Genomic DNA, 26,583 nt, shown 5'->3' with positions numbered 1-26,583 from the left:
TTATGCAATCTTTGTTTCAGAAGTAAATAAACTGGAAGGATAGCTTTTATTGTGCTAACTAGGGTACTAGGATGCAGGTGTTCCAGATAGGATGCCCCATGTCTGTTTTCCTATTCTAGTTTCTCTAATTGTAAAATGAATATGACATAATCTGCCAGTATCTGCCTCAAAAGCAGGTTCTGAAGATGACTATACACCACTGCATGGAAAGCTTCAGACAGGAGCCCCGTAAGTACAAAAGCTTCAGACAGGAGCCCCATAGATACAAAAGCCTAGTGATTCCAAGAGGGGCAGCTGTGAGGCATATCTACTTTCTGATTGTACTCGTTGTTTAGGAAAAAATTAATTACTAGACTAGGAAATAACCATAGTTTGGCTAAAAGTTCTCATCAATTACATCTACATATGTTTAAAAAATATATTGTGATTGATAGCACTCTGGACACGCCCTGCAGATTTTTCGCATGTAACAAAAATAAATTATCATGAGCCTGGCGTTTATTAGGTACAAGGCAGTGTGCCGGCCATTTTTCACAATTATCTGAAACCCTTGTCCTGATATACAATAAGGTGTTTTGGGGAATGGGGTCACACAGCTGAGGCAGGATTTGAACTCGGGTTTCTCTGATTTCAAAGCCCTTTCTTTTCACATAACAATGTCTGTCTCTTGATAGCACCCAATACACTCCCTTGCCCCAGACCCACAGGCACCAGAAAAACAAGGCCACCTGGGAGCTAACTACAGCCTAGATATATTGTGTTGACAGATACCTCTTTGGGATCTGTTTGAAGAAAAGCTGGATCTCTGGGATGGCTCGGAGCTGCTGCCGGAGCGCTTCCTCCGGACAGCTGTCTGCTGCTCCGGGAAGGTCACATGCACTGACTCCACAGACGCGGCCAGGTTGATGGACTTGAGAGAATCGGAGGAGTCCCTCCTGCCATGACCGAGGGAGAGCTCATCATCTGATTCCTCCTTATCCATGCCACTTTCAGTCATGTCATCTTCATCCCATAAGCCATGGCACTGAGAAAGCAGGGATAGGGACAAATGAGGCTACTATTTCAGGTGGAACCCTTGGTATTCTGTCTTACAAAATCTTATCCAACAAACTGTCCTTCAAGATTAGAAAAACAAGATGATATGGTTTGGCTGTGTCCCCATATCTCATCTTGAATTCCCACATGTTCTGAGAGAGACCCGGTGGGATGTAATTGAGTCATGGGGGCAGGTCTTTCCCATGCTGTTCTCGTGGTAGTGAACAAGTCTCATGAGATCCGATGGTTATAAAAAGGGGAGTTTCCCTAAACAAGCACTCCTCTCTTGGCCTGCCACCATCCAAGTAAGATGTGACTTGCTCCTCCTCCCCTTCTGCCATGATTGTGAGGCCTCCCCAGCCGTGTGGAACTGTAAGTCCATTAAACCTCTTTCTTTTGTAAATTTCCCAGTCTCAGGTATGTCTTTATCAGCAGCATGAAAATGGACTAATACACAAGAAAAGAAAGCTTGTCTAAAGCTTTATGAGGGTCCCAGTAGGGAAGAGATGGGTGGGTATAGACAACAAGATTTTAGCTGATAATTAAGATGGAGACAGATAGCTTTTGGCAGATGGACTAAGGAAGAAATTACAGTGACTTGACTTATTGGATGGAAAGTCACCCTGATGACCTTGCTGCTGTTGGACGGAGCTCTCCCCTGAGCTCTTTGGCCATGCATTTACTCCCTAAGACATTGCCTGGTCTTCTCTCTGACTCGTACGTGGAGGACAAGAGCTCCAGGCCAATTTGTCAGAAATCAGTTGGTCAAAACCAACTCCGAGAATGATCAATCCACCAGTCACTCATTTGACAGATGACTCTTAAATGTTTATTTGTAAATGTGTTATTCTTAAACATATTCAATGAATGCATTCTTATAAACATAACAAACATTTTAGCTTTTCATAATGGGATTTTTCAGTTTATATGGATTTCTTTCCTATTATTTTAAGAGTTGTTTCCTCTTTGGCCAACATTCATATATTTAGATTATTTCACAACTTTCTCAGTAGTATATTTACTTGTTTGCCAATTCTTCTAATTATTTATCAAATATACAGCAATTTGTATGAAATAGGATGGTTTCAAGCACTTTTGAAATTTCTGCAGTTTTAATTGTTTGGTTTTCATGGCAACATTATATGAAAGATTTATTTTTTCAAAAGCTATGGGGTAGCTTGTCTTCTTAAGAAAAGACTTATCATTCTAAAAACTATTTTTATATATTTAATTAAAATTTTAACATAATGCCATTACCTCAAATCTCATATACATTCATATATTTGAAATTTTCAAAAAAAGAATAAGAAGATCAATATGAAACACCAAGATTTTATTATGTTTTAAATATAAAATTGCAGCAGTCAAGCCATTTGAACATTGATGAAAAGATAGTAAAAGTGCCTAAAGAGTTATAATAATTTTAAATGATACAAAAGAATGCAAAGGTTACAAGAGAATTCTGAAGTGATCAAAATTATACCATCGAGTATTAAATACTGAAATTTAAAAAGTGAATTTCTAAGACTAAAAAACAAGGTTAATACATTTATTAATATGTTCATAACAAAAATCAGTATACTAAATAAATTCAAGTAATTAACATATCCAACAGAAGAACTGTAAGATTTAGGCAAATTCAATTTTTGCTAAATGATTTCCTTAGATACATAGCTTTCAAAAACCTGCCACAACCCAATGACCCAGCTAAGGCTCCCTCCAAATGGACGGCTTGGGTACTTTGCAGAGTGATGGAAGCTAGAGTGAGGAGGCTGACCAGAGTGCAGTCAGATGAAACCAAGTTTGAAATAGCTCACTGAGCTAGGGCAGAAGAAGTTAAACACACTGTTACATATCTATGTGTGCATGTATGTATATGTACGTGTATGTATTAACTTATGCCAAGCCTGGTTCTAAAAAGGATTCTAGGGACTAAGAAAGATACTCCTGGATAAAAGGAATTTAAAATATTTTAGATAAGAAGACAAGGTTAAGACGAGGGAAAGAAAGTAAGGTTGTAACAAGAGGTATATTCATACATAAAATCTATGCTATGCAGTCATTTCTATTTATTAGAATTAAATGGCGTATTTACAAGTTTAGTTTATAATTCACAGCATGTGAGAAGGAAAAACCCATGAAGTTGCTCAGAAGGACAGGAGTCCCTGAGGCTGAGGCAGGGCCATGCTGTATGGAGGCCTTCCTCCAGCAGGATCATGAGTGGCCTCCTCCACAATAAGCAGGAGAAAGCACAGCTGTGGGTTTTACTGGGCAACTTTAAAAAATAAGTGGTCTCTCACCAACAGCTGATGGTTTCATGACAAGAAGCTACCCAGTGAAAGCAGTACTACAAGAAGAAGGGAGGCAGAAGCTGGGATGGAGATGAGACAATATGATCCACGCACATTGTGACTGTCTGATGCTCTGGCTTAAACCAGAAGCAGAATTTAGTGTATCTGGCCTTAGAATATTGCACATCATTCAAGCAACGTTCCACAAAAGTGGATTCATGATTACACATTTAACCTAGGTTGGAAACATGGGGAAATATTCTCCCAGATTTATTGTAAGTTCCATTATTTAGCACCACAAGTGTTGGAAAAAATGTCCGCTAAATGAACGTAACCTTTTTCTTTTCTCTCTCTCTCTTTTTTTTTTAAAAAACATATGAGTAGATACCACTCACTGGCCCCTCAGCCCCACCACCAATCCTGATGTCCAGGTTATCTAGGAAGATTACGGTCCAGGTTATCTAGGAAGATGACCAACTTGAACTGATTAATTGTTAACATGCAGTACCTTCAAAATTGATCGATGAAAGAACAGAGCCAGGAGCTGGATGAGGTCATAGAGAACATAACCTTCCTTCTTTTCCACTCCTATGATGTTTGGGGGGTGGTACGGTTTATCTTTGTTCACCTCCACATTCTTATTCCAGGGAAAGAACCCAAATTGGAAGAAATACTTGACTACAATTGCCACCTACGCACAGACGACAGAAATTTTAAAACATTACTCCTTTTAGGAATAGATATACCTGTATATGGGAAAGAGCAATATAACAATTAAGAAAGAGACCTGCATTTCACAGTTTTGATGGTAGGCAGGCACATAATTATGTGGAATAGTAACATTATCATTCTCGCAGACTATTGACTTCATAACAGAAGCAGCGTCTAACTGTCACAGTGTCTTTCACTGTAGATCCAGCAAGGCCAGTCAGACTCCTCAGGGCACCGCTTTGATTAGTCATTTCCTCTTTTTTGAGGTGTTGGCATTATACTTATTTAATTAGATATTGATATAATTACGCAGCTATTAAATATATTATTTAGGGAAACATGAACAGAACATACTCGTATCTTTCTAGTTTCTGTATTTCTTTAATTCGCAATCTATAGGAGCATATCACACGGTTATGATGTATGCAGTTTTCACTTTCCTCCATCATATCTGTGTGCCACATTAGTTTGGGAGCCACTAAAAAACAGAAATGAATATTTGCTTTCTATTCATCTTTGTATTCTGGTGCGTAGCAGGGTTCTTGGTTTCTGACACGGGGTTTGTATTATAGAGTAAATCAACATCAAGAATTTCCCACTTACTTCAGTCCTCAGTGCAATGTGACAAGAAAAGGGAAATCCTCAACTTAACTTATATAGAAATATTTTATTTATTTTTTTAGAGATGAGGTCTCAACCTCTTGCTCACGGTGGAGTGCAGTGGCACAATCACAGCTCACTGCAACCTCAAACTCCTGGGTGCAATCCTCCCACCTCTGCCTCCCAAGTAGCTTGGACTACAGGTGTAAGCCACCATGCCTGGCTAATGTTGCTTATTAATGGGGTCGCGCTATGTTGCCCAGGCTTGTCTTGAACTCCTGACCTCAAGTGATCCTCCTGCCTTGGCCTCTTGAAGTGCTGGGACTATAGCCAGAAATATTTTATTTTTAAGGTGAAAGGTACACAAGAAGCTCTTGTTCCCTTTTCCACATTCTTGGTACTTCCTCTTACTTCAGCCCTAGGTAAGAAAGGGAATTTGATAAATGTACTCACATTGTTATAGACTGGCACCCATTCCCTAAACAGGCAGTCATTTACATCTTGAAGTGATGTAATGAAAGTAAAGTTTAGGAATGATTAACTTGGATTGGCCAATCCAAGTAATAGATATATATTTGACTTCACACCCTTTATTTTCCTTATGGAAATAAGATGCATGCTATCAATACTTTAAACCAAATACTTTTGAGATGCTTTACTGTATAGCTTTGTTTTAATTTTGCTACTGAATTACTTATAACCTACAAAACTTCTAGGCTTTGGGTGTGCATCTAGCATGAGCACTGTCATTTAAGAAGTAATGACAGCACTGTTGAAAGTGAAAACTTTTCCTTACAAGTCAGGGAAGAAAATCAGTCTCTTCACAAACCTGAGAGCACAAAGCACCATGGTCGTCCAGGCACCAAGAATGTCGAGCTTTTTTTTTAAAGTCCCTTTATGGTTTTCAAGGGCATTCGTGATCCTGTCTATGTCGAATAGGTCAGGACAGAAAAGCAGGAACATAAGAGCGAGCAGAAGGCTCCTCATACCCCGCACGGGATGAAAATGGGCTGACATCCACCCTTCAGATGCTAAGTGGGTGCTTGTACAATTTTGTGTTGCGACGTATGGAAATTTACTTTTACGTTTAAAAATGAAAAGTATGTATGATGTATTCAAACTATGTCCAAAGTGCCGGACTGTATGATTTAACACAGCGTCCATTCACTGAACCCCCGGTGGCGCCAGGCATTGTGCTCGACTCCGCAGAAGCCTGTTATCGTCTCAGTGATTAATATCGTAGGTTAGGCAACCAGGCTTCAAACGTATACCCACCCCTCACCAGTTGGGCAACTTTGGCCATTTATTTAATCTCATTGATGCTGTGTCCTTATCTGTTAAATGGGAATGATGCCAGTACCCACCGTGCGTGAGGTGTGCAGTGTGAAAAGATTTTTAGAATTGCGAGTGCTAGGTTACTGTTGCTGCTGACGATTTGTGTATCTAAGAATGTCTGTGGAACTGCATGTTCCATGTGAAACTGTCTGGGATCAGGGCAGGCCCGTCTCAAGAGAGGGCACAGGGACACAAGGTATGCTTCCCCTTGCATAGCCGCCTGAAGCCATCCACAGGGGTCTGCGTCCAGGCCTACCTCAGTATAGACGATGGCCATCATCCAGAACCGGCGGCTGGGCCTGGGGACGGACAACATGGCCCAGAGGAAGATGAGGATGGGAAGCAGGAGCGTGATCATGGAGGCAGAGACCATGTGGTTGAGGATGATCACGAAGTAGCACACCATCTCCGAGCGGGCCACCAGGGTATTGTACATGGCATAGAAGAGCAGCAGAAATCGGGGCTGCCCCACGTAGAATTTCTCTGACTCTTCAAGCTCATCGTCGTGAAACATCCTGTTAGAGCAAACCACATGATAATATGTCTATTTTCTTTCTTCTTTTTGAGATGGAGTTTTGCTCTTGTTGCCCAGGCTGGAGTGCAATGGCGTGATCTTGGCTCACTGCAACCTCCGCCTCCCGAACTCAAGCCATTCTCCTGCTTCAGCCTCCTCAGTACCTGGGATTACAGGTGCCTGCCCCCACGCCCAGCTAATTTTTTTGTGTGTATTTTTAGTAGAGCGGCAGTTTCGCCATGCTGGTCAGGCTGATCTTGAACTCCTAACCTCAGGTGATCCACCCGCCTCAGCCTCCCAAAGTGCTGGGATTATAGGCATGAGCCACTGCGCCCGGCCATGCCTTTCTTTAATTTCTCCAAATTACTGATTTTCATTTAGCACCATCCTTCCTGCTGTGTTCCCGGCTTCCTATGTCCCTGTTTTTCCTTCAGAGACAACCTAATATCAGACCTTATTATAGAAAGAAATGTCAACACAAAGCTCTGGGTTTTGCTGGTTCTAGAACCAGTCATGGTAGGAGTGAAGTTTGCTTTGTACTTGCAGTGCAAGAAGTCTTGGAATTGTCTGTTTGCTCTAAGTGTCTAGATGAACTTTTTCCTATATGTGAATTTTTCTGTATACAGAATTAGGGCATTATGTTTAAGTGGTGATTTGGGGATATGTGTCTGATCTGCTCACTGGACCCTTACTTTTTCAGCAGCAGCTCGCTGGCCGTCAGCTCATGGGTCAGGGGAGGTAAGATGCTGGACCCCAGCTTGTCGGTGCGGCTGTCGTCCGGGCTGACTGCCATGTGGTTCTTGCCTGCAGAGTCGTCCTGCGAGCCGAAGGACAGATGCTCGAAGCTCACAGCCTTGCTGTAGGAGGGTGGGGCCTCCAAGTCCCCGTCCAAGGTGGAGAACTGTGTCAGCTCTTCCTCTGGGGTGAGGCTGGCCTCCTCGGCACCCATGGCTCCCACATCGTACCCAGTGGCCTCGTACTCCTTGGCCTCCCTGGGCTCAGGCGCCGTGCTCCCTGCCTCCTCCTCCTGCTCAGCCTCCACCTCCTCGATGGTCTCAGTGGTCCCCTGGCGTGAGTACAGCATGGTACACTGCGTGGGCTCGCTGTTGGGAGAGAGGGTGGGCGCAGAGCCCATGTCTCAGCATCCACACTCCTGGGGTTCTTTCCCATTCCTGAGAGACCTCATCAGAACTCCTAAGGAAATGCCCCATTTTCCCCCCTGCATTCCATCTGCTTTGTTCTTTTAGGATAATCACTCCTGTTCTGCAGCCACTGCAAACAGCAGCCTCTCCAATGCAAATGTTGACAGTGCACACACACAGTTTAGAACCAGAGCCAGTCACGTGGCTCTCAAAGAGCAAAACCCACCCCCGCAACAAGTGTGGAGTATCTAGATTCACAGCCTTGGGTTCCAGAGTCTGTTGCCATATCAACACAGCACAGCTTACCCACTGCTCTGTCTGCTTCAAGGAGGGGCATCTCTGGAGGGCAGAAGCTCTGAAGGTTTTGACCAAGAGCTAAGTCTTAGCAAATAGGTATTCTACCCTCCATCCTACACAACAGACCCACCCAGACCATAAGGGGGGAATGGGAATGGGAATGATTAAATATTGGCTATACTGAACAACTGTGTGCTTGATAAAAAAGCCACCCTTCTTTCATGTTTATTCTTCCACCCTGTTTTTCCATCCTTTGCCTTTTTTGCACTTCTGTGCATCCCGTCTGCGGAATCTCCGCCCTCGTCCCAGCTCCTTGCACTGTGCCCAGGGCTTCCCCTTCCCTGTGGGACTCCAGCCACTTTCTTCCCATGCAAGCTCTCCTTGGCCCTTCTCCCTTCCAGCTGCCCACTCCACCCCAGGGTGCGCTTCTGTTCTCTCCTACCGACAACTTTACTTACTTTCTTCTACCAGTTCCTCTTTGAGTAGTCCTTTTCCAGAAGCTTCCCTACTCTCATCCTCACTCCCTGCCTTTGGCATTCTGTTCTTTTCTCTCATATCCTTTGTCTCCTTCTTTTGTTCCTTTAAACTTTCCCTGTCACGTCCATGCAGACAAGGTTGGCCAATGACAAGAGGGCAGCCAGTGACATTCATGGCTTGCTCTACCTCAGACACATCCAGCCATGAAGGGGAGAGGGGCAAGACACACCTGGAGATTGGGAATCTGTCTTGGATGTGGGAGGATGACGTGTTAGACTCTGAAATATGTACTCTGATCTGAATGGCACATGTGACCACCAGGGTTCCATAAACACTGAGATTCTCAAATGCATAGACTGTACCCATGTTTCTTGTCACAGATACCAGTATAGACATATGGATGAATGAATGAATGAATGAATGAACCTTGGCAGAGTGGCTCACGGCATCCTATGACTGAAGAACCAGATTGGCCTGAGCTTTTGATGTCCGCTCAGGTGTTCAGAATCCCCAGGGCTGTGTCCTTGAGTGCGCACATCATGTACAGGCTGGTGAAATGCCAGCCCAAAACAGATTTTTGCTAAGACTTACCTCAATTAGATATACTTCCTAGGAGGGCCATGCCATTGACCCATTGCCCAGGGAACTTGCAGACTACTGGAGCCAACCCCACACCACGTCTCATGGCCAGTAAGACTGTCATCAGTCCTAATCGTGCTCCCTTTGGTTTGGATCTCTTGTGGCACCAAGGGGTGGAGGGTACCTTCAGAGGTCAAGAAAATGGACTGGCATGGCAGGCACATGCCCGCCAGAGGACTCTGTCAAATGGCCAAGGCATTCCCATCAATGCCAGGTGTCAGCATACTGCAAGGATGCACCGAGATACACGGCTGCCAGTGAAAAGAAGATGCCCTCTGACTTGCCACCATGAGCAGTCAAAACAAAACTTGTCTTCGATTAGGCCGTGTTCGTGTCAGGAGAAACACAGTGTAGCTGCTGACTTCACTGTGCCCCCTCACCAACCTAAGGCAATTCAAAAAGAGTTTTCGGGTTGTATGCAAATAATTTTATTTCTAAATGAATACTGTTTTAGGGTAGGATTTGGGAGAACTTAAGCCACAGTATTTTTTCCCCAAAATAAAAGTTATAGGCTACAAAGGTGATGCATTCTGCTGCATAATATTCTTTTTAAAAACCAATGGTAAACTATATTCTGACTTTTATGTCAATTAGGCAAATAACATGCAGACTTATTTAATATTCACTAAAAATGACTACCTATGACAGATTTTTAGATTTTTTTCCTACTGCATGCATCTTTTGATTACATCAAGAGAAGAAGTTTTCTACCTTTGCAAACAGAGTTCCCCCTTTGAGTAGTGCCCTCAGAAGCTCTAAATTTTGGAGGAAACATGCTTATGTCTCTGAAAATGGAAAGTTTGAAATACTGAAAACATGGAGGAGAATGTTTGTGATAAGGATTTTTAAAGAAACTCCTAACAGACAAAAACTAAAGAGCGGTTAGTTTAATATAATGCTGTCCTGAGAACAATTACATCTCACAGAGGGCAGTGGTGATTATGCTTCGGTTAGTCATGCAGATTCTTAAAATAAAAATGAAATAAAAACATACATCACAAGAACTTATATTTGCAGTGACATAAAGAGGGGGAAGAGGTGATTAAAATGACAGAACAAAGCATGCACAAGTTAAGCACCTTGATGCTAAACTGCCACTGTCAGCTGATGAGGAGGACATATCCATGCTGAGCATTTTACGGAGCCTAGGCCGAGCACGCTCGCTTGTTTTAGGAATTTCTTGTCCATCTAAATCATCAAGGGTGGACTGCCTTGAGAACAGCATGGTTGCTTCAGTGTAGCAGCTAGCAGCGCAAACAGTTACAGAAACACAGTGTTAAAACACCAAGTTGTACACAGGTTACACACGGATCAACTGACCAACACACTGCCATGCAGCAAACCACACGTGACACCAACACCACCGACAAGGAAGGCCACCGCAGCGGGGCTCAGGGATGGGGAAGGACCTGTGTGCAGGACCTTGAAACACACGAGTACTGGATTTTAAAAAACATATTGGCTAGTGACACATTACAAAATGGCACTCTCTGGGTGGGACCAAGAAACAGAAAAATGACAAGTCCCAATATTTTTCTCACAAAGTATAATTTATGTAATTATAACTTCGTAACAGAGGGTTTTTTTTTAAATGAAAGAAAATACGCTTTATTTGGAGCTTGCAGTCCTGAGTTAAGAGCATTTATTAACCAACTTGCTTGAACAGAAATAACTGCTCATGTAGAATTTACATAAAATATTTCAATCTTTTTTTTCTTTTTAACACGATCTTCAGAATTAGAGAGGGGAAACTCAGGAATGACAACAAACTGAATTTTGCACCCCATTTTTGGAGTGATATTCAGTTAAGCCAAATGAGATGCTCTGCATGTAGTCGGGATGCTGGTTTAATATGCAGTGGATATAAACCAACATCAGAAATAAAATAAAAGGCTGTAAAGGAAAGAACAAAGGAACTTGAGCAATGGCAGAGTCATTTTGTCTGTTAACTTTTCATTTTGCCTAATTTTTCTTCTGGATCATGTTTTAGGGCTTGTTGGATGCCATGATGGAGAGAACCCACTGCCTAAAACCCTTATCTCCTGGTACCCGAAGGAGCAGTGACTGGCGAGGGAAGATGGCAGATCCAGGCCTAGGATGCTGCTGGGTGAGGATGCTCATGAGAGGAAGCACACAGAGGTGTGACACAGGCATAGTTTCAGTTCCCACACATGGCTCAACCCCAAAGAGGGACAGACAGCCCAAAGATCCTCTACAGAAAGCAACTGGAATACTTATCTTCCAACTTGTGTGCTCATGGGCTGGCTGACCCAGGGAACAGAAACAGACCTTTAGAGATATAGGTTGCCTGATTTCCAGGCTGAACGTGGTAGGCTGAACTCTGTCATCAGTGAACTCACTAGGAGAGTACTAGGTGCCTGGCCTGCACAGCCATACACTGTTGGCCAAGGATCCTGAGGCAGAGATGGAAGACGTTCAGGATGCAATGACCACTGCAAGCCTGGGAGGAGCGAATTTGAGTTATTCACTCATGGAACCTGTTAAAAGAGTTTTTCAGGTCCCATGTGCTGGAGCACAAGCCATAACTGCTCCAGTGGGGCCGGCCATGCTGCTGTGCATGTCACAGCTATGTGGACAAGACAGGGGCAGCCAGTGAGGGCGATAAGCCTGTGAGCAACCAAAATACTCTCTAATAAGGACATTGAGGCTGTTTTGTTTTGTTTTGTTTTGCCCTAACTCTTTTAGATGTCACAATGTCACCATGTCCTGGACAAAATGAGGAGACAATGACAAGATAAATTAGAAAAGCACTGGACAAACACAGTGAGGACTGGGATGCTGACATTAACTGGCTGTTGGGTTTTAGATGAATCAGTGCCCCTTTCTGGGGCCCCAATTTTATGTTTCTGAGATGAGGGGACTTCGCATTTCTGTATTTCATTTAATATTTGCAGAGATGCAACCCCATAGCCTGTGCAGTCTCCTGCAGCTTTGCTCAGGTTTTCTTCATGGGAACTGACGGTTCTAATTCAAAAGCCCTGTTTATCTTGTTAACTCTTGGATGGAGTTCTCAGAACCTACATAATCCCACACAGTTGGGTTCCCGGTAGGGCAACTAATACGTCACACAATCCAGGACAGTTTAAAAGTGAATAAGAAGGGGAGGAAATGTATAAAAATAGGCCCCGACAGTAGGACCAAGGGGACGGCTGCCATCACCTGCCTGACGGGCCCCCCCACTGCCAGCACCACAGGAACACACAGCAACCCCTCAGAGGACATATTTAAAATATTAACCACCTCCTACCTGGGAATGCCCCTCAGAATGTTAATTAATGTTTTCTGTGTTATCTGATTATATAAAGCAACCATTAAAAAATGTTTGCCATTTTACATCTGGATTTGAAAGAAACCGTGACTATTCTTGTAAGTCAAAGGGACTACAAATCCACTTGTTAGGATCCCACCCAGACTCTGTCTACTGTCTGCTTAAAGGTAAAATTCATGCCACTGGCCTCGGAGCAGGGGCCATGAAGGGCACTGGCCACACTGGGTGAGCATGACCTCACTGGGGAGTGGCAGCCTCCTGGCCACCAGACCCTTCCCAATGACTTCCACTGCAGAACCTCTTCTAGGGAGGGTTACTACCTTTCCAGCAATCAGCATGGCTCCCTGGAGACTACAGTGTAGACAAATGATGATTTGGAAATTAGAAATACAGCTCACTGCAGAAAAGGGCAAGTGAGGTAACTCCTTTACTGGCAACAAGATAGGCCCTATTCTGTCTCCCCTTTCTTTAGGTTGAAAAACAAAATAAAAATACATTAAGACCTAATTCTAAAGGTGCTGGTTTCCTACTAGTTATTGTATTTACTCACTGACCATTTTAAAACTGGGGGGATATTTTGACAGTCTTTGTCAAAAAGCAATCAATGAATTTAAATATCTCTTAACTCACAATTTTTTGTCAAGAGTGTGGTTTCCTATTTGCAATCTTAGGTCAGATTTAAAGGCAGTTACTTGAGTTTATTTTAACAAGTTGTTTTTCCTCCTGAATTGTGATTTATAATATTTAATTTCTTAATGGGGCATATTGTTCATTGTTATGTAGTTAAAAGTCATAAAGATGGGATTCTCCTATGTTTATTTTATGAAAAATTTATTTTCAATTCACCTTTGAATATTCTCTGAGGCCACTGATTCAGAGTTTGGTTCTAGAGCATCTTTTTTCAAGCCAGGCTCATGTGTGATACTCAGGAGGCCTATAAAACCCTTGAGATTGTATGAAAAAAATTGTATCTTTGTATGATTTTTCCCTGTGGGAGACTATATGGCTTCATGACATTTCAAAAGAGGTTCACTAAAAAATGTCACCAGTTACGCTTAATGTCATCACAAATTAATGAAGAAAGGCAATTCTATTCATTACCCATTTCGCTTGCCACACTTGGGGATTCAGGTAACAAAAAAAAATCTCTGTATTACAAAATGAAGCAAGAAGGGAGGTTAAAAAAAGGCATTTGAAAAATTTTACAAATCACATGATGGGGCAGCATATTTTCTCAAAGAAAGATGCAAAGGTGCAATATTCAAACTCAACACTATGCATGTACGTGATCGTATTCTTCACTGCGCAGGAGGAAACGATTCCAGTTGAATATGATCATGACTTTTGGTTAAGTTCACTAGAGCTGTCTGAGCCTTTTATTTTAGAATTTAAAAGTAATAAAGACATAGTTTGGATCCGACCCAGTCCATATTGGATATATACAGAGCAGTACAGTCCAAAGCTGAGAGCAGTGGGATGCGTGTGAATGTTACACAAAAATAAATGAACAAATAAAAGAAACATCATTTGGGACATTTACTTGTAGAGAATCTCAGCATTTCTTTCATCCTATCATTCTCTTGGTTTTTGAAAAAGGGTTGTTTGATCATGAATAGTTCCTACAGCGGGTAGATTTAGAAATGTTTAGATTCCCCAATATCCCTTCATTCACCCTGTAACTAGGAAGCAGCACCAGTCAGCATCTCGAGTGCTCAGCACATTCGGACAAGTCTTGGCTCCCCACCCACCCTGCTGCACAAACCTGCAGGCTTTCACAGACTTGCCCACGCAGGGTCCCTCTAGGATTAAGGGAGGACCTAGCTGGCCTACTTAAGAGCTTAGGTAACATGGAGCTAGACATGGATTTTAAGTTTTAGCGTTAAAATGAATTAAGTACATTGAATTAAATTAAAGAGAGAATGATTCAGTTTAAATACAATGATCAATAGATAGGGAGACAATTGTTGCAATAAGAATGAATTTAATACATATGGAAGCTTCTAAATAGAACAGTTATAATAGCTTTCAAAAAGTAAAAATAAAATTCAAAATAAAGCATGACTTTTTGTCTGAATGGAATCTGTCAAAGAAGAAGACAGAAGCTCCCCTTTCAAAATGTTGATTGTGGGAGGTTTTCAGGAAGACACAGTGACGCTCTGGTAACACTCACCAGTGGAAGGATATGATATTAAATGTTCTCTTTGTAACTTTGATATTACTAATGGTTTCAGAAATTAATAATTGAGAAATGTGCATATTCTTGGGTAGAAAGACACTGAAAAAGAAAGTTTTATGATGACACAGTTTTCCAATAATCAGTCATTTTATTCTATGAATTAAAACTTTAAACCAAATCTCAATTAGGAAATAAATGATTGACCTTGAAATCATAATGAGTTTCTGTCCTAAATGTTTCTTCTTTCCATAAAAATATACAATAATAGATGAAATATCTGTGTCTTTGGAACTCATAAATAAGCAAAGATTATTAACCAATTAAAAGAAAAATATAGTCTCTTTTATTATCCCTCAAAAGACTTTAAAAGAATCAATACCTATTTTAGGGGAGCAGGCAGGGATACACCCATGCACAGTGTTATCCGCACGAATATTACTTCTAAATCAATCTAAGCATGAATATATATATTTTAAATTAGGCTTAGCATACATCTTATTTTAAAAGTTGGATTTTTACTAAATATATGTATATCTTTTACTGTGTATATATATCACAAAGATCTTTTCATACCAATAAATATGGATCTGCCTCAATAATAATTATTGGGTAGCAAAATAATAGGCATACTTAGAGAGGCTCAAATACAGGAATGCAGCAACAGTTAATTAGCACTTTAGGGCAAAACTTTTTGTTTTTTTTTTTACCCACATTCCTCACTCAGTTTGTAATTCCAACATCCAGTTGTCTATTTTGGGTTTGATATCAATAAAATGGTCTCAGCTCCCTCTCCTATTTCATCTGGAAATATATCCAGCATTTGTGAAGGACAAATACTTTTCCAGGTCATTAGTGCCTTGCTCTAAAGTGTGACTCTACAGCCATCCAGGAGTTTCTGACCAGCAGTCAGAGACACCAGTCTCCACTGTCCTCCCCAGGGCAAGCACTTTAGGAGGTAATGGCCTTATCTCAGTTCTTCCTAGGCTCAAATCATTTAGGGGATTACTCTTATCTTTATATGCCTCTCCCAGAATAGACCCAAGGGCTTGGCACAGAATAGCTGATACTCAACATGTTTAATGAAAAACATAAAACATGAATGTTCTCAGTGATACAATTCTTTACCCATGAAGGTGGCTATAAGGTGTAATTCATTTGGTCTAGCGCTTCACCCTAACAAGGCGATTTTTCCTCCTAAGACAGGGACTTCTGCTTTAATTTAGAATCTAGCTCTGTTCAATTGTTATCAGCTATCCAGAACACTGTGATGCAAAGAATTCTGAGGCTTTTCTGGGACAGGCAGTAAGTTGGTCTGCGGTGCAGGAAGAGGCAATGAGAGACAGCATACTAGGGTGGTTGAGAGCTTGGGTTCTGAGCTAAACCACATGATTTTGGATTGTGGGTCCGCTTTTATATACATCCTAGCTGTGTGACTTTGGGTATGTTTCTTAATCTCCCTGTAACCAAATTCTGTCTTTGCAAAACAGGGATAATAATAGCATGCATCTCGTAGGGTCTTAGAGGATAAAATGAGGTAACCCAGGTACAGTGCTTAGTGCTGGCCCCTGGCGAACCCATTAGTACTGTGTCATCTGACAATCCTGTTGTGAAACAATGCATACAATAGTAAACTCAGAGAAGATGGAAGCTAACAGAATACTTTTTGGGAATTTTTATCATAAACCTTAAGGTAACAATTCTGAAGGGAAAGATCAAGGATAGCAACAGAAGTAGAAGACCCTAATGTAGAAGACATTGTGGATCGGCTATCTTGAAAGGCACTAAAGATGTCCCATAAATAATAACTTTGGGGTTGGGAGGGATCATTCTTCCTTGCCTCCAGCCTGGAAATCTCTATACTGTGCCTTTGGGTCACACAGGTATAGCTAATAGTGTCTTATTGATACCTGCTTTTATTTGGTTCCTTCCAGGTGGGGACAATGTTCCTTATAGTTTGTTGTACAGATGGCGACAGCTGGAAGAGGGTGGGGGTCCATGCATGGTTTTGATGAACTTTCACCTCACACATTCATTTCTTATATTTGATGACATCCACCTCATTTACCTTTGTCAAAAGTAAACCCATTGTTAGAAAGTGAAATACCTGGAGATACTGTCATGTGAATCTAAACTATCCATCCTGTGGGCTGTCTGTGCACCTGAAGCAGCTCCGGGATGCTCGTCAATGGTGTCCAGTCCCGACTCTCTGGAAAGGTTCATGATGTGGTTCTGATAGTACATGTGGATGCTCTCTCGAGTTGGAACATTGCCCTGAGGAGAATGAGACATTGCCACAGTTCTTATGGAGGCATCTACCTGTATAGCCACCTGGCATTTCTCAACACAGACAGCTTTTCATACCCACGCATGCCTGGATAAGGATTAGGACCATGCTAGGCAAGTGGGGATTGATGTCGACTCATTTCATAAGTGGTTTCCAACATTACTAGGTAGATCTAAGTAAATGTCTTCTTATAGGTAGATAATTTTGCCAAATCATAGTAACTTTTCAAGAAATGAACTATTATTTTTAAATACAGTCTTTAAACCATATATTTTGTTATTCTGCGTATGTCCTACTTTTTCTTTTTTTTATTATTATACTTTAAGTTTTAGGGTACATGTGCACAATGTGCAGGTGGAATTGAACAATGAGAACACATGGACACAGGAAGGGGAACATCACACTCTGGGGTCTGTTGTGGGGTGGGGGGAGGGGGGAGGGATAGCATTGGGAGATATACCTAATGCTAGATGATGAGTTAGTGGGTGCAGTGCACCAGCATGGCACATGTATACATACGTAACTAACCTGCACATTGTGCACATGTACCCTAAAACTTTTTCTTATAAAAAAGTTTTAGATCAAACTTTCCAGACTTCAGTGTTCAGGAGGGAAAAAAAAAACACCACTTTCTACACTTTCTAGACTAAAACTATAATTCTCTATTAGATATAGGGATATAGAACAAGGCAAAGTCTGTACACCTGCAAACTGTGGTGAGGGGAGGGATAGGATGAATAAAGTTGCCATTCTGTGACGTGTGTGTGTAGGTGCATGTGCATGACATTTAATTATTTTAATTCTTAGTGTGGAATAGATTTAAATATACAGAAAAGCAAAGGGGTTATGCCACAACTGCCTGGAAAGAAAGGGCTTTGTCTTATCCTACCTGGAGTTTTGGACATTGACTTTTAATGTCTTCTTAATGTGGGAAGGAGCAAAAAGAATTACACCAGCAGTGTTACCTTCTTAATTTCTCTGGTCAGCATGCATCGTTCAATTCTCAGAACTGTAGATATATCAATATGCTCCCTTGAAATGGAGTTAAGCCAAGTAGTGAAACTGTCCACTGTTGCCAGAAATAGGACCCAGGTAAATTTCAAAATATTAAATATCCTCTTGATGATATTATCTAGGAGGAGGAAAGGCAACAAGACGTTAAAGGAAGGAAATACCATTGATTTTGCTTTTGTGTAGCCCAGCGATGTTTTACCAAAGCTGGACCTGGCTCTTGGCCCGTGCATCTAATAAGGCATGTGACTCAGATACTCATCACGCACGGAGGAGAGCTGCCATGCAGGAAGCTTCTGTGGGGCTTTGCACACACGCAGTGGCAGACCAAATCAGGATAGAACTTGTAATCTTTAGTGGAAACAGCGAGCAGGGCGGCTCCCTGTGCAGCTGACCCTTGAACAACGTGGGTTTGGACGGCGTGGATCCACTCTACGCGTGGATTGTTTTCAGTAAAAGTTACTCCAAACGTGCCTGCCTCTTCTGTTTCCCCTTCCACCTTCTCTCCTTCACCTCTTCTGCCTCTGCCACCCCTAAGACAGCAAAACCAACCCCTCTTCCTCCTCCTCCTCCTCAGCCCACTCAAGGGAAAGACGATGAGGATGAGAGCTTTATGATGGTCCACTTCCATTTACTGAATAGGAACTATATTTTCTTTCTGATTTTCTTCATGACATTTTCTCTAGCTTCCTTATATGTGTATACAGTGACATCTGATGTTCTGTGTGACAATTTGCCACCTGTGCTGTCACTACCCTGGTGACACCCAAACCTCAAAACCATGTCACACCTAACAGTCTTCCATGAGGTACATTTAGGAAGCAAGGAAAAGAGAGGGTATCTTTTGCTGAGCAAGGAGGCACAGGGAGAGAACGGCCGCTGCTTGAAGCTGAATGAAGTGAGTCGCTGTGGCCGCTGAACAGGAGATGCCACGAGCACCTATGTTTCCCTCTCTGCCCCTCCTCACATCCTTTACAAAATCTCAAGCAAGGTATGTATTTCTCACAATCGTTCAGACAGAGCCTCTAGCTGCTCTGTGTAGACATAAAGGGGAAGCTTGGCTCTGGAGGATGAAAGGCTTGGAGTTACACCCATCAATGAACTTTAGGAGCTCCTTATATTTTCGACATGTATTTTTCTCATACCCACAATTGTTTTCTTAGAAATGATGAAGGTGAACATTATTACGGCGTAGTTTTGCTACAGTGGGCCTGATGGTAAGGCTGCAGCCACTGCACTGGAGACATGAATCACAGGCGCTTTGTGAACCTGGGTGACGACTCACCAACAGGGAAAGTGAGGACTCGACTTTAACCACAGGGGCAGTAGGGCACAGTGGTTAAGAGCACACACTCTGGATTCAGACTCCTTGGGTTCACATCCCAACTCTACTCTTTAGTGGTTATATAGGCTTGGTTAATACAACTAAGAGGTTAAGTCAGTTAATCTCTCTCTGCCTCAGTTCCCTGTTTTGAGAGAGTTAAACAAGTTAATATACTCCAAACTCTCGAAAAAGTGCCTGAGAAACAAGACACGTGATCTGAAGTGTTGGCAGCTGTTACGGTGTGAGGCTTTGCAGCAATAAGAGTGTCCAGGTCCACATATATGTGTGTCCAATGACCTAGAATTGGAAGTCTGGGTTTGAGGACTGGCACGGTGGAGGGCATTAGGTGGCCTTCAGTAAGTCTCCTTTCGTGCCAGCAGAGGGGAGGCTTGGAAGCATTTGTGTGGTGACATAAAGAGCCTGACACCTGGCCTGCTGATAGATAACCGCATAGGCGCTCCAAAGCAGACAAAGAAATAACCGCATAGGCGCTCCAAAGCAGACGAAGAAATGGCATGATTAGAGAGGGCTAGAGAGCATCGAGTTCATTTCATTTGGAGGCTTTGGCCTTTTTTCTTCCTGCATAAAGATACCTTCCTCCAAATCACATACTATGAGGAGCCCAAATGGCACTGTGGCTGGACTGGGAGTTAGAAGACAAGGGTTCTATCCCTGACTCTCTTACTTATCTGTGGAATCCAGAACAAGTCACCAACTCACTGAGCTTGGTTTTCCCCTCCTAAAATGAAGAGTTTGGCCCTAACTTTCTAGAGTATCTTTAATTTCGCCAGTCCTACTTATCTCTCATTTACCTCCTCCTCTCTGTGTTTTTTAAAAATAATTGCCAGTATTTTTTGTGTGTGCCTTCGTTCTGATGGTTTCCATGGGACATTAAGAATTTGCTCCCTAAAAGCCTCTTTCATAGGTGCTTGCATAAAGGAATTTACAAACTGACACTAATTCAACATTTTATCCAACTGCATAAAGTCCAGACCTACTTTTAAGAGTCATTTTGCAATTTCAGTGGAGATGAGATTCCAAGGGATACTGATTATTTACTCATAGTCCAGAAAACAGTGTTCGATTCACAATTTTTCAGGCAGCCTTCCATTATGTACGATCTGGGCAGGTATCATTTTCAAAGTTCCCACAGCTCATATTTGTCTTTATTTTGTTACCTGGTCCATCGGATTTCTTTTTGATTGGTTCATCCTCCCGGTCTTCCCATTCCACAGGACCTGCAAAGTGTGTTCAATAAAGATGAGTTAAATTCTATCTAGGGTAAATTAAATGCCAATGTTACTCTTCTAGATTAAAAGGAATTTTATAATTAACTCTAGGACATTCTATTTCAAGAGTTCCTCGGGAAAAGTTGTTAGAATTCATAGCTCTTAGATTATTTTACTCCACGCCAGCATAAAAATTATGTAAAACAAGGATGTGTAAACTACATTCGCTGGTGGGTACTGGCCAGTACTGGTGGGCTGACTGTTGTCAAATGGCCTGTGAGTTCAGAATGGCTTTTATATTTTTAATAGTTGAAAAATCTAAAGGAGAATAATATTTGGTGCATGTGAAAATTATGTGAAATTAACAGTCATGCCCATTTGTCTGTATATTATCTATAGCTGCTTTTGCCCTATAATGGCAGATTTGAGTTGCAGCAGAGACTTCATGAGTAGTAAACCTTAAAATATTTACTATCAATGCTGGGTGCAGTGGCTCATGCCTGTAGTCCCAGCACTTTGGGAGGTTGAGGAGAGAGGATAGCTTGAGCCCAGGAGTTTGAGACCAGCCTGGGCAACATAGTGAGACCTCGTCTCTACAGAAAATCAAAATATTAGCTGGGTGTGGTGGTGCGCACCTGTAGTCCCAGCTATTTGGGAGGCTTAGGGTGGGAGGATTGCTTGAACCTGGGAGCCGTGATTGTGCCACTGCGCTCCAGCCTGGGCAAAAGAGTGAGACCTTGTCTAAAATAAATAAATAAATAAATAAATAAATAAATAAATAAATTTGCTATGAGGTTCTTTATAGAAAATGGTTGTCATATCTTAAAATGACATTATAGGATTTCATTTCATTTCATAGCCTCTTATTTAAGGCTAAAATGGTCAGATCTAGCAAATGAAAGTGCAAGATAACCAGTTAAATTTGAATGTAAGATAAACAAGAAATTTTAAATTTAAGAACATTTAAAAATATATTTAGGAGAGATAAGTGCAGATTCCTTACAAGCACATATTGTGTCATGGTAAAGTCTGGGATTCTGGTGTACCCATCACCAAATGGCAAACATTGTACCCAACAGGTAATTTTTCAACCCTCAATCCCCCTGTCCCCAACTCTCCCACATTTGATAATCTCCAGTGTCTATGACTGCCCTCTGTATGCCCATGTGCACCCATTGCTTAGCTCCCACTGATAAGTGAGAACATGATATATTTGACTTTCTGCATTCAGTTAGGATAATGGCCTCCAGTTCCATCCATGTTGCTGCAGAAGACATTTCATTCATTTTTATGGCAGAGTAGTATTCCATGACATATACATATATATCATTTTATTTATCCAGTCCTCCGTTCATCAATGGACACTTAAGTTGATTACATATTTATGCTATTGTGAATAGTGCTACAATAAACATGTGACTGCAGGTACCTTTTTAATATAATGATTTTCTTCCCTTTGAATATATATGTAGTAGTGGGACTGCCGGATTGAAGGGTAGTTCTGTGTTTAGTTCTTTAAGAAATCTTCATTTTTTTTGAGGTTTTAATTTTATTTATTTGGGTACCAGTAATTGATTCCAAATAAACCTTTTTACAAAAAGGATATAACGTGGTTTAGGGTTACATATGAAATATAGCAGGATAACAGGTAGATGAGAAAGTAAAATGAAAAAATCAGGTTAGGAGACACAAAATAGACCCAGGGATGAGGCTAGAATATTTATAATTTGGTGTTGATGCTGTCATCTGATAGAGGATGTTGTCATACTGTTGCTCTGAGGAAGTACATCTTCAGAATTTTCAAATAATGATGTGAAGTTTGAAGTAGGTATCTTAAATCTTCATATTTTTAAAGTATAAGCACATTCCATGAAATATGTCCAGATTATACTTAAGCTAAACATTATTTGTTATGTTAAAAACTCAAACTGGGCTTCATATATAGAGAGAGGATATATATATGTATATATGAATATATGTGTGTGTATATATATATATATATGGAGCCCAGGTAATATAAAGAGAGAATACATATGTCATATGTATATTCTCTCTCTGTGTGTATATATATATATATAATATATATATCTCATATATATTATATCTCATATATATTCTGTGTGTGTGTGTGTGTGTGTGTGTGTGTATGTGTATATATATTAGAGTCAGGTCTTGCTCTGTTGCCCAGGTTGGAGTGCAATGGTGTGATCATAGCTCACTGCAGCCTTGACCTCCAGGGCCCAAGTGATCCTCCCTCCTCAGCCTCCCAAGTAGCTAGGACAAGTGTGCAATACCACACCTGACTATATTAAGAAAAAATCTTTTTAGAGATGTTGCTCGGGCTGGTCTCAAACTCCCGGGCTCAAGTGATCCTTCTACCACAGCGTCCCAAGTTGCTGAGATTACAGGCGTAAGCCACAGCTCCTGGCTCAGTTTCCTGCATTTTATCATCTGGTTACCCTATCTAAGGTTATTCATGATCTGACTTCAAGAATCTTCTCAAACTTATTTTCTGCCGTCCTCTTTACTACTGCTGCTCCACATCTGGTCTTGACCAGCTAAGCTGACCTGCTCTTTATTTTTTATGCATGGGCTTGCTTTCTTCTGCTAGAATGTCAGGCTGTGTGCAAATACTCCCTTCGTCATGGAGCATTCCCTGAAGACATACTTGGCTGCAAGAAATCCTTTCTCCCTCAGGTCACACATTAATTTATCTCTACTTTTTAAAACGGAACTTTGCAGTTTTGATATCATTAGGAATTTTTTCCCTATACTTATCTTGCCTACCAGTTACAATGAAAGGCTTTAGAACAAAGAAGTCTAGTAGGAATTTCAGACCCACTACTCACTGAATGGCTGTGTGACCTCCGGCAAGTTGCTTCATTCTCTGGGACCTTATTTGCTCCTCTGTAGAGCAGGGATAATAAAATGACCCTGTGCTGTTGCAAGGATCGAGTTAGTTACTACAGTATACATAAGGCACATATGACAACAGCTGGCACTTCAGAAGAATGGGATCCATGTGCTTCATCTATCTGGAAGACATGACGCCTCGTACCAAGAAAGTGCTGAGTAAATATTCATTAAAAGAGTATCTTTAAATTATTGCTGTCTTTGATTGGTAGGTTAAGAGTGCTGCCTGTGCACAATAAATAATCTTCATGACACAGAGCAAGGAGCTATTTTCAAGATGACCAAAGAACAAATTTTTATAACTGATCCAAACATTCCGGAAGGACAAATGTCTGAGAACAGCAAACACAATTCTGAAAAAAAAAGGTAGTGAGAGGAGTTTGCCCCACTAAAAATTAAAACAAACTCTATAGTTACTAGACTCAACAGTATGTGGCATTGACCCAAAGCGAGACAATACAAGGGAAGATCAAAATACAGAGTCTGAAAACACACCCGAGAAGAAAGAGAGCCTAACACTGACAAATGAGGCATTTAAATCCAGTAGGAAAAGGATGAATCATCTTAATAAACTAAAATAACGTAATTGTCTATCCATCTAAAAGTGAACAAATTAGATCTCCACTTCATAGAATAAAAATTTAAGATGTAGCCAGGTGCGGTGGCTCATGCCTGTAATCCCAGCACTTTGGGAGGCCGAGGTGGGAGGATCACAAGGTCAGGAGATCTAGACCATCCTGGCCAACATGGTGAAACCCGGTCTCTACGAAAATACAAAAAATTAGCCAGGCATGGTGGTGTGTGCCTGTAATCCGAGCTACTCAGGAGGCTGAGGCAGAATTGCTTGAACCCGGGAGGCAGAGGTTGCAATGAGCTGATTTTGTGCAACTTCACTCAAGCCTGGCAACAGAGCAAGACTCCTTCTCAAAAAAAAAATTAAGATGTAAGTAAAATTAACAGAAAATCTGGGAAACATCTGCATCATATTTGGGAGAAGAGACTTTTTTTTTTTTTTCCTGAGGCAAAGTCTCACTCTGTCACCCAGGCTAGAGTGCAGTGGTGCAGTCTCAGCTCACTGCAACCTCCACCTCCCAAGTTCAAGTGATTCTCCTACCTCAGCCTCCCAAGTAGCTGGGATTACAGTGCGTGCCACCATGTCCAGATAATTTTCTGTATTTTTAGTAGAGACAGGGTTTCACCATATTGGCCAAGCTGGTCTCAAACTCCTGATCTCGTGATCTGCCTGCCTCGGCCTCCCAAAGTTCTGGGATTACAGGGTGAGCCACCGTGCCCAGCCAAGAGACTTTCTTAAAAGCAAGATGGAAACCTAGAAACTGCAAGGGGAAATTTAGACCCATTTGACACAAGAAAAAAAATAAAAGTTGCTTAGACCACTTATACCATAACTAAATCAAAATATAAGCCTTGGGTTGGAAAAAATATCTGAAACATACAAAAAAGGGATAATCTCAAACTGCACTGAAATTGGCACACTGGTCTAAAGTTTATGGAAGAAGTCTGAGCTAATGTATTTAAAACCACAAGACTGGATGAGAACACCTAGGGGGTGAACATAAATGAAGAAGTTTCCATAGACAAGTCCTGGAACGTTACAGTGTTAAGAGGTCAGGGAGATAAGGATGACCAGCAAGGCAGGAGGAGAATTGGAGAACTAAGTTTGAGTGTGTTTGGAAAACCAAGTGGACAGCATGTGTCCAGGATGCAGTGATTTTTTTTTTTTTTTTTTTTTTTTCTTTTGAGACAGAGTTTTGCTCTTGTTGCCCAGGCTGGAGTGCAATGGCGTGATCTTGGCTCACCACAACCTCTGCCTTCCGGATTCAAGCGATTCTCCTACCTCAGCCTCCCAAGTAGCTGGGATTACAGGCATGGACCACCACACCCAGTTAATTTTGTATTTTTAGTAGAGATGGGGTTTCTGCATGTTGGTCAGGCTTGTCTCAAACTCCCGACCTCAGGTGATCCGCCCACCTTAGCCTCCCAAAGTGCTGGGATTACAGGCGTGAGCCACCACGCCTGGCCTCCAGGAGGCAGTGATTAACTATATCGGGTGCTGATCAATATGAAGGTCATTGCTGGTCATTGGTGACCCTGATCAGATCAATTTGGATGGAGAGCTGGGAACAAAAGGCTAATTGGAGTGGATTTAAGAGAGAACGGGAAAGAAGGAACTGGAGACTGGGTATAGATGACTCGAGGTATGTGCTGCAATAGGAGCAAATGGAGGGAGATGTAGTGGGGCTGTAGCTGGAGGAGGGTGGGTACTAGTGAGGGTTTTGTTTTGTTTTTTAAGATGGAGAAATAACAGCATGTGTTTATGCTGATGGAAAGACTACAGTAGAGAGGAAGAGATTGATGATGTAGGAGAGAGGAGAAATGCTGGAAGGGAGTTGCTGAGCAGGCAAGGGAGCTCGGCAGCTGGAGCCTCTCCAGGCAGTCTCTGGGGGGAGACGGGATTGGACTGAGTCCTGGAACAGAGTTGGGGTGAGCGCCCTGACACTGGCCTTGGATGACCACTCGAAAGATCCCTCAGATAGGGGACAAGCCAGAGATTGGCTTGGATTTGCTGAAGCTTCCCTCTGCTCCCCAAAAGCAGATTCCAATTTGGATTTCAACAGATGGCTCAGAGGAGAGAGGGTATTCTGGGGGGTACTGGCATAAGCATGGGGCCCTCAGACATTCAAATTGACTGAGGAAAAATGGGCAGGAGGATGTGGGTAAAGCCAGGTGGGTGGGCAGGGGTGGCACTGAGAAGATGCCATAGGCAGAAGGCAGCCCCTGAGGCCTTCTCACCTACCTAATCAGCCCAGGCAGCTGTGGCTGCACTGTACCACCTCCCAGATTAAGTGAGTGCTGAGCACAGAGATTAGAATCATGAATAAGGGGCTCAGTCCCTGCCTTCAGGAGCTCAGGCTTAGAGGATTCCAGTAACCACCATCTAGGTGGGTGTTTAAAACTCTTGCTTTCCGCTGGACACGGTGGCTCATGCGTTTAATTCCAGCACTTTGGGAGGCTGAGGCGGGAGGATCACTTGAGGCCAGGAGTTGGAGGCTGCAATGAGCTATGATCATTGCACTGCACTGCACCTTGGGTGACAGAGCAAGACCCTGTCTCAAAAAACAAAAACGAAAACAAAAGTGCTTTCTCCTGGGCCAGCATACTTGGGTGAAGTCTGCTGGAGGCAATGGATGCTGCAGCCAATCAGACCCCTGGTAGCAGAGCCTGGGCCCACCAAAGGCAATGTGGAGTACAGGGCCTGCTGGTTCTCTGGTCACACCCACTCATGCTGGTCTCCACA

At 42.1% G+C, this 26,583-nt stretch overlaps 1 protein-coding gene across 2 annotated transcripts in view; it reads right to left on the bottom strand.

The window, feature by feature from the left end:
* The window catches only part of PIEZO2 (piezo type mechanosensitive ion channel component 2), a 479,685-nt gene that overhangs the window by 27,884 nt on the left and 425,218 nt on the right, over positions 1–26,583 (bottom strand). The window contains exons 36-43 of one of the 2 annotated variants that reach the window (XM_055368035.2): positions 20,304–20,363; positions 17,756–17,922; positions 16,611–16,777; positions 10,121–10,285; positions 7,179–7,589; positions 6,229–6,487; positions 3,835–4,017; positions 772–1,024 (exon numbers count right to left, since the gene is read on the bottom strand). In XM_055368035.2, coding sequence (XP_055224010.1) covers positions 772–1,024; positions 3,835–4,017; positions 6,229–6,487; positions 7,179–7,589; positions 10,121–10,285; positions 16,611–16,777; positions 17,756–17,922; positions 20,304–20,363 — 1,665 coding nt within the window. The remainder of the gene's footprint in view (positions 1–771; positions 1,025–3,834; positions 4,018–6,228; positions 6,488–7,178; positions 7,590–10,120; positions 10,286–16,610; positions 16,778–17,755; positions 17,923–20,303; positions 20,364–26,583) is intronic. The other variant, XM_031003780.3, reaches the window with a different exon arrangement.

Source organism: Gorilla gorilla, chromosome 17 (assembly GCF_029281585.2).
Source record: "Gorilla gorilla gorilla isolate KB3781 chromosome 17, NHGRI_mGorGor1-v2.1_pri, whole genome shotgun sequence".
In the NCBI taxonomy this organism is placed as follows: Eukaryota; Metazoa; Chordata; class Mammalia; order Primates; family Hominidae; genus Gorilla; species Gorilla gorilla.
The sequence above is the reverse complement of the archived record's forward strand: the minus strand, read 5'-3'. Positions and strand labels throughout refer to the sequence as shown.